The sequence below is a fragment of the Diabrotica virgifera genome, chromosome 7, assembly GCF_917563875.1.
Source record: "Diabrotica virgifera virgifera chromosome 7, PGI_DIABVI_V3a".
Lineage (NCBI taxonomy): Eukaryota > Metazoa > Arthropoda > Insecta > Coleoptera > Chrysomelidae > Diabrotica > Diabrotica virgifera.
In genome coordinates, this window is record NC_065449.1 from 111,663,975 (window position 1) to 111,676,545 (window position 12,571).

At 32.8% G+C, this 12,571-nt stretch overlaps 1 protein-coding gene across 2 annotated transcripts in view; it reads right to left on the reverse strand.

Moving 5' to 3' along the window:
- The window catches only part of LOC126888176 (uncharacterized), a 158,831-nt gene that overhangs the window by 105,159 nt on the left and 41,101 nt on the right, over positions 1–12,571 (reverse strand). The window contains exon 1 of one of the 2 annotated variants that reach the window (XM_050656167.1): positions 3,433–3,597. The exons of the other annotated variant lie outside the window; for it this stretch is intronic. Within the exon in view, the coding sequence (XP_050512124.1) occupies positions 3,433–3,458 (26 nt within the window). The 5' untranslated portion in view covers positions 3,459–3,597. Of the gene's footprint in view, positions 1–3,432; positions 3,598–12,571 lie in introns of those variants that run through there. 2 annotated transcript variants of the gene reach the window in all.

Sequence of the window (12,571 nt, forward strand, 5' to 3'; positions counted from 1 at the left end):
AAATATATCGGATGAACAACATGGATTTAGAAGTGGAAGATCATGTAACGATGCAGTTTATGTGATAAGGCAAATAGCGGAGAAATCATTAGAATATAATAAACCAGCCTTTTTCTGTTTCATAGACCTAGAGAAAGCGTTTGATAGAATCCAATTAAAATATGTGATACACCTACTATATGAGAAAAATTTACCACTGGATATCATAAAACTGATAAAAAACATATATGTAAGAAATAAAATAGAAATGAAAGTCAATGGAATAATAACAGAACCCATAGAAACAAACACAGGAATTAGGCAAGGAGATTCACTAAGCCCTCTACTGTTTAACATAATATTGGATGCAATAATAAAACAAGTGAAGAAAAAAGAGGTTCAAAATTGGCAATATAGAGATAAAAATACTCTGTTAAGCTGATAACACCGTGTTAGTAGCAGAGTGCGAAGGCGACCTACAAAGATTATTGCACGAGTTCAACATTTACTCAAAAGAAATGAATATGAAAATATCAGCCCCAAAAACAAAAAGATTAGTGATTGCCAAAGAACCAATTAGATGCAAATTGGAGTTAGACAATCAAATTATACAACAAGTAATGACTTTCAAATATCTGGGAATTAATCTATCAGCCGACACCAATATCGAAGAAGAGGTAAAAGAACAAATAATTAAAGCCAGTAGAAACACCTAAGATTGGAAACAAAGGCCCGAATATATAGGTCAGTTATTAGGCCAGTTATGACTTACATGGCCGAAGCAAGGCCAGATACAAGCAAAACACGAAGACATCTGGAAACCAACGAAATGAAGATCTTAAGAAGGATTGCTGGAAAAGGACTACAGGAGAGGGTAAGAAGTGAGAAAATCAGACGCATATGTGGGGTAGACAATATAAATACCTGGGTAAAGAACAGAAAAGAAGAGTGGAATGAGCACATAAGCAGGATGTCTGAATCAATGATAGTAATAATAGCCAGGGACAAGTCACCGTTAGGCAGAAGAAGTATAGGACGCCCAAGAAAAATATGGAATGACAACTTAGGGGCAAAATAAAAGGCACCGTTGAAGAAAAACAGGCAGTACTGCCTATATACAATAAGAAGAAGAAGAAGAAGAGAAAAAAAAAAAAAGAATGTGTGTGTACTTTGTACGCACGTAAGAAGTTATACTTCTATTATATGATTTAAACGAAATTAATATACTTTTTATTTATATTTTGTTTAAATATTAAACTAATTTATACTTACTACTTCTCAAACATGCATATCGAAACTTATCTAAGCACGTAGTTTTTTTACGCGCTCCAAGCATAGAGAGAAAAAATCTTATTCCGTTGGAAATAACTTTTTGTGGAGTTGAATTAGTTTTTTTAAAAACTTCAGCACATTCAAATAATCTTGTTTTTAAACATTTTAAAACCAGTCATTTTACCCCTGCCGATGTCGTATCACAGCCAGTTATTGCGTGTAAAAATAGTACATTATGATTTTGACACTTTGCAAAATTAGATTATAAACTTTTCGATGAACATATTTCCGATTGGTGTTGAGCTTTACCAGGTTAAAAAAAAAGATAATTTTTTCGATTGGAGTTCGAGCAGTGAGTAATACGAGCTACGAGCAAGTCTACATCTTCACCTACAACAATAGTTGTATTTGTTAAATTGAATTGCTCTATGGCTGTCTCAATTACCATTACGTCGTCCACCTGAAGGATTTCGCCACCCAGGAAGATTACGGTGTAATTTGCATAATAGTAAACAAACTAAATTTGCATATTTATTGTATAATTAAATGTTTCAATAGTACTTAGCAATAAACATTTTCATGTATATTCCGACAAAACCCATCTTTACAAATGGAATAAGACGCATAAGTAAGACGAATTATTATAAGTTAATACTTTGTCATATCAAAATACTATTTTTGTTGGGAATAAGCCGTAAAATTGAAATAATTCTTATTATTTTCGCGTTAAATTCACTTTGTAAAAATTTTTTTGTTGGCACTGTAATATAATACAGCTTATACATTGCATCCCACGGTACACCGCAAGCTGTATGGTAGAAACATTATCATATATTTATAATATCTTATATTATTATGTGTAATATAAGTTAAGTTGACCGATAGAATATTAGTTTTACTTGTATTATAGCTTCAGTGATACGTCGTGTACTAATACATACATATTATGACGATTAGAACTCTTTCAACTCTTTGAATCTCAAAAACGGTGGCTTTTAGAAAAAAAGTATTAAGATATTTTTTATAGATATTTATCTAATCTACATTTTTTTTAGAATCAACTTTATGATAAAACTTACCGTTTCGCTGAAAATCGCAAAAAACCATATTTGGTGAACTTTGACCCCGAGTAAGTTTTTTAGCTCGGGTCGGATTTATGAGGACTTTTTAAATTTAATTTATGATGGTATTTTGAACAATCCTGCCAATTTTCAGCTTGATGGTAATTATTGTAACCTCACTCCTATTTTTGAGTCTGACTAGACCGGTCTATTCTGCGTTAAATTTTTTCAAAAATACTTATTAGTTTTCTAGGATTTGAAAAAAATGACTACATTTAAAACACAATGAAAAATTTGAAGGCGACATTTTGCGCCGTTTTCCTTAACCATTAAACATGGTGGATTTGAAAAATATTCAAAGTATCTCGATAAAAACTGGCTTACTGAAAAAGTACTAAGAGACAAAAAAGTTTCAAAAACGTTGTATTTAACTAATGGCAGCACAATAATAATTTAGTTGGAACGTACACAAAAGTTTGGGGGATTTAAGGGAACAAAACCCTCATAAAATTTTTATGGGGTGTACAAATTTCACTATATTTTTTAAGATGTTCCTGCGATAAGAATTCCACCAATATAAGAAGCAAATGACTGTCAATCTGAATGAATGGTAAAGTGGACAGTGGAAAGGAATGAAAAATCTTTTCACACTGTGAAGCTTGTAGATATCAATCAAAAGAGAGCATGAAAATTTTTATTTTTTTTTATTTTTTTTTATTATTTTAATATATATGTATACTTGCTTCACATCTAAAAATTGTGACAACAATTCTCACATAGTAAGTATACTATTAAGAAATCATCTTTTGTACCTAATTAGCATCATTGCAACTTTCCCTGAACATGCCTATGAAAATAGGCGATATATATATTGGAATTGTATAAAGAGTACTCTTTTGTCAATATTCAGCTGGTTACCCAATTATCTACTCTTAAAAATTTAAATTTGAGTTAGCTGTTATTCAACCAAGTCTCGTGATGCATATTATATATTATATTATTATAATACACATACATATAATTTACATACATTATAATATACCTTACCTACCGTAAATAAAATGAAATTCAGATGACAAAAGATTTTATAAAAAGAATAATATAATTAACAAAAACTTACAACATGAGGATAGTCCGTAAGTCCATAAAATTATTAACACCGTATATTGTAGAATTGTGCAGCGTGCAATTTCTGTTTAGTTAAGTAACACAGTAAAGTGGCGCCAAGTGCCAAGCATAAACAATAGAAAACTAGTTAACGACAACACGAAATATAGTAAACACGAGCAAATGTACCTACAATTAGCAACGCGACTAGTGATAACAAAAAACTTAATAAGCCACAAAAAAAGATAAACAAATGCAATTACCTGACAGAACTCCAAACATCAACAGCGACTTAAAATTAATTTTATCGCCAACCGTCACTAATAGGGCTTTTCATTCACAGTCATTTGTTTCGAGCTTCTGTCATATGTCATATAATCCGTATATATTAATATTATACACAGATTAGAAACATATGACAGAAGCTCGAAACAAATGACAGTCGATGAAAAGCCCTATAGTCTAGTCGCAATATAGGGGGTCCCGTGGACACTTTTAGTTCGCCGCGATTTGATTGTGGTATTATAGGTTTTTTGGGTCGCTGAATCCAACGGAAGTGGTCTGGAAGCCCAAATGTGGTGCGTTTAATTGTTATTAACACATTATGGTAAAATTAGGTGTTTTTCAGGAATTATTAGAGGCACTGTAAATAAATTAATAGTGTTAAGGCCTTATCTGCTGTATTTTTGGTCGCTGAATCGAATGCGACTAGTCGCGAGTACTCAAAATGTGTTCTTATTTTGTTAATAACAAAATAATTGTTTATTCGCCGAAAAGCTGGAAATGCGTTATCTACAGCAAGTTTGTAGTCTTTTTCATAGTATTTTTATACGCTAAATCGATTGTCACTAGTCGTGATAGCTTAAACCTCGTTCCGACTTTGTTATTAATAAATATTGCAAAAGTAATTAATAATAATATTTTGCTCTATATTTAAAAAAACCACTTGGAATGACATGAAATTTGGCATGCACGTACCTAACATGTCAAACAAAACAAGTGATGTTGTGCCGATGTGTGCTTTTACCCTGGTGGTGAGTTTAACCCCTTTTTGGGGGTGAAAAAGGAAACCTTTAAAATAAGTGCGGAAGTGGATAAACTGCTTAATTCTAAGCAACTTTTGTTCTATACAGGTTTTTCACTAAGTCAATACTTTTCGAGTTATTTGGTTTTTTTGTTGAAAAATGAACATATTATTCACTCGCAAATAACCCGAAAAGTATTGACTTAGTAAAAAAACTGTATAAAACAAACGTTGCTTAGAATTAATCAGTTTATCCAATTTATTTTAAAAGTTTCTTCTTTCACCCACGAAACGGGTTGAAATTCACGCCCAGGGTAAAAGCACACATCGGCTCAATATCACTTGTTTTGTTTAACATGTTAGGGACGTGTATGTCAAAAGTCATGTCATTCCAAGTGGTTTTTTAAAATTTAGAGCAAAAACCGTGAGTAAACGTACCTACTATAAACCGTTACTTTTGCAATAATTTATTAATAACAAAGTCGGAACATGGTTTAAGCTATCACGACTAGTGACAATCGATTTAGCGTATAAAAATACTATGAAAAGACTACAAACTTGCTGTAGATAACGCATTTCGAGCTTATCGGCGAATAAAAAATTATTTTGTTATTAACAAAATAAGAACACATTTTGAGTAATCGCGACTAGTCGCATTCGATTCAGCGACCAAAAATACACCAGAGAATACCTTAACACTATCAATTTATTTACAGGGCTTCAAATAATTCCTGAAAAACATCTAATTTTACCATAATTTGTTAATAACAATTAAACGCACCACATTTGGGGTTCCAGACCACTTCCGTTGGATTCAGCGACCCAAAAAACCTATAATACCACCATCAAATCGCGGCGAACTAAAAGTGTCCACGGGACCCCTATGTTGCGACTAGACCAGGGGCTCTCAAACTTTTTGAGTCATGTACCACCTACAGTTCTTTTTATTATTTTTCGTACCACCTATATTTTTAGATTGTATTATCAAGACTTACTAAGCACTACTATTTTAATTTTTTTTGTGTCTTGTGTACCACCGCAAATAATGAGATGTACCACCAGTGGTACATGTACCACAGATTGAGAACCACTGGACTAGACTATAAAGTAATTCAGTATTGTACTGATTTGCCTCATTTGCGACAGTAGAGTAACACTTTATTGTACTGAAAGAAGAATTTTACTTTACCTGCCGCGATTAATAAACAAATTAACCGAGATTGAATGTAAGTGGTCGATGGCAGTAATCGATTTTATTTATTTGAGTGAACTTAAAATTTATTTACTTTAATTATTACAAATATTGTATAACATTTACGTTATTATTATAATAGAATAGAAATATGCTTTATTGTCATAAAAAATTTAACAATTTTATAGACAATTCTTACAAGAGACATAAATAAAAACAATAACAAATACAATTCACTAAAATTATATAAATCGTCAATATAAGTAAAATAATATATTTAAGTGAAACAAACAAACAGTAACAATCTATTGCAAAATTAAAAAAAAATACGAAATTTTTAAGCAAACAGTTTCTAAAATATATAAAGAAGGTAATGTTAGAATCCTGTGATTTTTTAAGTAGCTTCTGCAATGTGTCGTTCTTCTGAGGACAAACAGACTTCTTATTGCTCTTTTTTGTAATTTAAAAATAACATCGGATTGGGCAGCTGTACTAGAAACCCAAAAAGCAAGACCATATCGAAGATGGGACCCTAATAAAGAAAAATATGTTATTTTGGAAGTGGATAAATTAATTTCCTTCAAAACAGATCTTACTGCATATCAAGATGAGGATAGTTTTTTGCTTAACACATCGATATGAAGGGACCAGTTAAGGTTGCTGTCTAAAAAAATATCAAGAAACTTTACAGAATCAACGATACTGATCTGGCTGTTATTAAGAGGCAACGGTTGAAGAGCTCCTTTATAGGATAATGCTACTGTTTTATCTACGTTAAAAGAGAGTAAATTAGAATCGGACCAGGATTTTATTGTGAGTACATCAAAAGTTATAGTAGCATGAAGAGTTGCGATATTTGAGTTGCTCCAAGTGATACTGGTATCATCAGCAAAAAGAAAAACTTTTCCATCGATTTTTAAACTAGTAACGTCATTAATAAAGACAAGGAAGAGTAGAGGACTAAATAGTAAACCTTGTGGTACCCCACATACAACATTTTCGAGACTAAAGTCTGTATCATTTGCTCTAACCAGTTGTTTTCTATTCTTCAAGTAAGATTGAAACCAGTTCAAAGAAATACCTCGAACTCCGTAGAAATCTAGTTTTTTTTACCAAAATGTAGTGACTTACACAATCAAAAGCTTTGGCATAATCACAAAAAACAGTGGCAGTGTGAAGATTATTGTTTAATGCTTTATAAACCTCATGTAGTACAGAAAAAATGGCATCGGTGGTACATTTATTATTTGAAAAGCCGAACTGATTTTGTAATAAAATGTTGTTTTTAACGAAAAACGACATAAGTCGGGCTTTTATGAATCTTTCAATAATTTTGGAGAGTACCGGTAGTAATGCAATAGGTCTATACTTGCAGGCATTAGGTTTTTCACCACTCTTATGAAGGGGAATAATGAAGGCTGTCTCTAGGCACCCTCGAAATTTACCTTTCTCAAAAGAATCATTAATTAGAGAGATAAGGACTCCTAACACATTTTCTGGGAGATTTGAGAAAGTTTTTATGGATAGTCCGTAGTTTTTTTGAGATGATTAACTCCGAAAAAAAAAACGACAAGACAGATCTTAATAATCCTTTGCATTCTATTCGTGAATGCGCCAGGAAACTTTGTGACCCCTAGCCATGGGATAATATTAAAAAACTGTATACAAAAAATGCATTCTTAAAGTGCATCTCAAACAGACAATAAAAAAATTCAGAACTCGTCAATTATCGACTAAAATGAGTTCAATTTTGTTAATCCGGGTTTTGGGGTCGCTAAAAACAAATATGATGTCGAAAGTAATCTCCTGAGTACCTGGTGCCCAGGGTACCTACTGTTAACCTCGTCTTATGGAGTTTTCGGCAAATTAATTAAAAAATTAGTAAAAAATCATTACTCGGGGGTTTTTGGGGTCGTTAATGAAGAACATGACATCGGAAGTGATCTGCGGAGTACCTGGTGCCCAGGGTACCTACTATTCACCTCGTCTTGTGAATTCACCTCGTCTTGTGAAGTTTTCGGCAAAAAATTTATTAAAAAATTAGTCAAAAATCATTACTTGGTGGTTTCTGGGGTCGCTAACGACTAACATGACATCGGAAGTGATCTCCAGAGTACCTGGTGCCTAGGGTACCTACTGTTTACCTCGTCTTGTGGAGTTTTTGGAAAATTCATTAAAAAACTAGTCAAAAATCATTAGTTACGAGATAAAAGGTAGGTGCCCTGGGCACCAGGTATTTCGGAGATAACTTCCAATGTCATATTCGTCGTCAGCGACCCCAAAAACTCCCTGAGTAATGATTTTTAATTAACTATTTCAATGAATTTGCCGAAAACTCCAGAAGACGAGGTAAACACAAGGTACTTTGGATAGCAGATAGCAGGTACTCCAAAAATCACTTCCGATGTCTTATTTGTTATCAGCGACCCCAAAAACTACCGAGTAATGAATTTTGACTATTAATTTTTTAAGGAATTTGCCGAAAACTCCAGAAGACGAGGTAAACAATAGGTACCCTGGCTACCAGGTACTCCGTAGATCACTTCCAATGTCATATTCGTCGTCAGCCACCCAAAACCACCAAATAATGATTTTTGACTAATTTTTTAATGAATTTGCCGAAAACTCCATTAGACAAGATAAACAGTAAGTACCCTGGGCACCGGGTACTCCGGAGATCACTTCATATTCGTTTTTAGCAACCCCAAAAATCCCCAAGTAATAATTTTTGGCTAATTTTTTAAAGAATTTGTTGAAAACTCCAGAAGACGAGGTAAACAGTAGGTTCGATGTGCACCAGGTACTCCGAAGATCACTTCCGACATTATATTCCTTTTCAGCGGCCCCAAAACACCGAAATAATGATTTTTGACTAATTGTTTAATGAATTTGCCGAATACTCCATAAGACGAGGTAAAGACAATGTACTTTGGATACCAGGTACTCCGAAAATCACTTCCGATGTCTTATTATTTGTTGTCAGAGATCCCAAAAACTACCGAGTAATGAATTTTAACTATTAATTTTTTAAGGAATTTGCCGAAAACTCCAGAAGACGAGGTAAACAGTAGGTACCCTGGGTACCAGATACTCCGGAGATCACCTCCTATGTCATATTCGTCGTAAGCGACCCCAAAAGCCCCCAGGTAATGATATTTGACTAATTTTTTACTGAATTTGCCGAAAACTCCATTAGACGAGATACTCCGGAGATCACTTTAGATGTCACCTTCGTCGTTAGCGACTAGAGTTGCAAAAATTTGACTTAAATTTTTGAAATTGAGTTGAGTTTGACAATTTCAAGTCAAACTCAAGTCAATCCTTCTGACAAATAATTCAAGTCAAGTCAAACTGGCCAATCGTACAGGTTTGAAAATTCAAACTGTTTGTCAAACTAGTTTGAAAGAGTTTGAAAAATAATTTTTTCTACGAGCGTTCAAAAATGTCTACTTTCGCGCACGCATTTTAGTTTAGAAAGTTTTACTTTTCCGCATGCGTGTTACTTTTCTGCACGCGTTTTACTTTTCCGCACGCGTTTTACTTTTCCGCACGCGTGTTAATTTAGATATGTTAATATGGCCTTAAAGTAATTATAATACATGCAATAAACTAATATTTAGATATTATTTACTAATTTATTTCAAACATATCTTATTGTGTTCATGTTTTAATGAAATTAACGCGAGAATTCGATGAAATAAAATAATTTTGACATAATATTCGAAAGTCAAATCAGTAGACAATAACAGTGGTTTTGAATCGTCGTCATGTAAACCAAGATCGTCGTCATGCTAAACAGTTATGCTGAAACTTTAGTTTTGACAACCTTGTCAAAGAATTAATTTGTGTATTATATGTATTTTCATATTAATTAAATTAATTGATTAAAATTTGGTCATTTTTTAAAGACTCGTAGAAAAAATATTGTTCCTAACGCTTGCAGAAAGTCTCTTTTCCGCACTCGACTGCTTGCCGAACTCCCGCTTCGCGTCGTTCGGCAAACTGCAGTCTCGTGTGGAAAAGTATGACTTTCTGCACTTGTTAGGAAATAGTATATTGTGCAACAAGTGCAGAAAGGTACTAATTTCTCACGAGTTTGAAAAGTTGCGGTACGAGCGCAAGAGAGTGCCGCAATTCAAACGAGTGAGAAATTACCTTTCTGCACGTGTTTCACACTATACTTTTTCTACAAGCACAGTTTTTCCTAAAAATAAAAACCACAATTTCCAAACGACGATTAATTATAATAGGTACCTATGTGAAAAATTTAAAACTGTATTTAATTAATACCTACTAATCAATTTAAATTCCTTATAACTAAATAAATTGCGCAGAAATCAGTTAAAAAATTAATGCACTGCCTTAATTTGTTTAAATTTAAACAATTATTACACATTATTGACATTATATTTATGCAGTCACGGATTTACACAAAACCTACTTCATTCGAAGTCTCTTGCACAGGTTGCTAAATCCTTATTGGTTATTTGATAATTATAAAATGTTTAATAAGAATAAAATTGTAAAATAAAACAGTTGTAACATCCATAATTTAGTTTCTATGCTATAGTTAAATATAATAATTGTCTTATAGGTTATATATTTGTCTAAAGTTTAACCACGGATGTAAACAGAATATAACGTTACTCAGAATGCGGTAGTCCACCGATGTAAACAGAATATAACGTTACTCAGAATGAGGTAGTCAACTGTGCAGAAAAGAACTTTGCGGCACGGAAACGTCACTTTGCGGCACAGAACGTCACTTTTCTGCACACTAATGTCAAATATCTTATACTGTGAGAAAATATCAAGTTTGAATACCACTTTGAATAGTGGTTGTAGAAAAATAACTATACAGGGTGAGGCAGATAAATGGCCTATTAGAAATATCGCGAGAACTAAAGGTAAGAAAATCATGAAAATTGTTATACAGGGGTTTTAAGGTGTGAACTATTTAATGAAAATATTTTGGTCTCTTTGCTACTTCCGGTTATACCGGAAGTTGATTGTAACTTCGTTTTTTTAAATGAAACACCCTGTATATTTTTACATTTTTGGATTCTCCTCGATGTCTTCTTTTTTTAAATATAAGGTTTTGTAATATTATACAGGGTAGGTTAAAAGATAATTACGTTTTCTTATTAATTTCGTAGCAACATTCACACCCTGTAGGCTTGTAGTAGTTTGACATAATAAACTCTATTTATGTTCAAATGATTTTTAATATAGTCTACTATTGTTAGGAATTATGGTATAGTTACATTTTTCGTTTTAGTATACAGGGTTGGTCGAAACTCGGAATGAGTATTTTCTGAGTTTTCTTAAATGGAACACCCTGTATTTTAGTATTGTAATGAAATGTTGTTTTATGGTACATTTTAATTACTTAAGCACTCCCTATACCTAACTGCTTTAATTTGTGAGTTATTGGTGATTCAAGCTAAACATTAATTGCAATACAAAATATGTGAAATTGTATTAGGTTGGCCGTGAAAATATTCAATCACAAATAATTTTTTGGAAATAAATACATATTAATCTAGACTGATACTTAAAATTGCCAATAATGGTTGAACTGTCAAAATACCATCAAAGTTAAGATTGTTGGTGCGATTAACAATTAAGCACAAATTAAAGCAGATAGGTATAGGGAATGCTTAAGAAATAAAAAAGTACCATAAAATATCATTTCATTACAATACTAAAATATAGGGTGTTCCATTTAAGAAAACTCAGAAAATACTCATTCCGAGTTTAGACCCACCCTGTATACTAAAATTAAAAATTTAGCTATACTAATAATTGTTAACAATAGTAGACTATATTAAAAATCATTTGAACATAAATAAAGTTTATTGTGTCAAACTACTACAATCCTACAGGGTGTGAATATTGCTACGAAATTAATAAGAAAACGTAATTATCTTTTAAGCTACCCTGTATAATGTTACAAAACATTATATTTTAAGAAAGAAGAAATCGAGGAGAATCCAAAAATGTCAAAATATACAGGGTGTCCCATTTAAAAAACGAAGTTATAAGCCACTTCCGGTATAACCGGAAGTACCAAGTAGATGAAAACATTTTCATTAAATAGATCAGTCTTCAAAACCCCATTATTCCAATTTTCATAATTCAGTTACCTTTAGTTCTCGAGATATTTCTAATAGGCCCTTTATCTGCCTCACCCTATATTTAGTAGATATGTTACAGTTCATGTTGATTCTCAGTTAGAGTTGACTATGCCTAGTTCAAGTCAAGTCCAACTAAAACGATCAGTAAAAGTTGATTTGAAAAATTTAATTCAACTTTTACTAGTTGGAGTTGACTATTCCTGGATCGATTCAGTAAATCCACAGAGAACGACAGTTCTCACCAGTGGCGCACAACACCCCTACAAGCGACACTATATATACACGAAATTTTCGATTTTCTAAACCTGACTGAATTGAAAATTGGGCCAAATCCCATCTTAAAGTTTAGGAAAAGACTCGTCCATCCATATGTTACCTCTCCATTTTGGTCTAAGGGTGTGGATTTTACGGCCCTTCCCATTTAAAGCCTGTTTTTCGTTCTCGTCCCCAAAACTCCCAAAAATTTCAAAAATTTAAGCCCGACCTTTGCGGCTTCTGATAGCACAGATCATTACCTTTCCAACGCATGTTTAATTTTGAAAATCGGTTATACCATTCAAAAGTTATCGAGCTCAGAAATATGACTCAATTTTTATTTAAAAAATGGAAAATGTTTGTGGATATGTATGTATTTATGTATGTATGTATGTGTGTGGAAAAGTTACACCGATCTGAATTTTTTTTTCTGTGTTTCAAGAAGGTGTGAGGGCCGATTCAGAACCGGTCTAATTTTTGACTTCTGACTACCCGTAAGCCAGCTAGAGGACTAGGTAGATACAAAATAGCATATTTTTTGGGC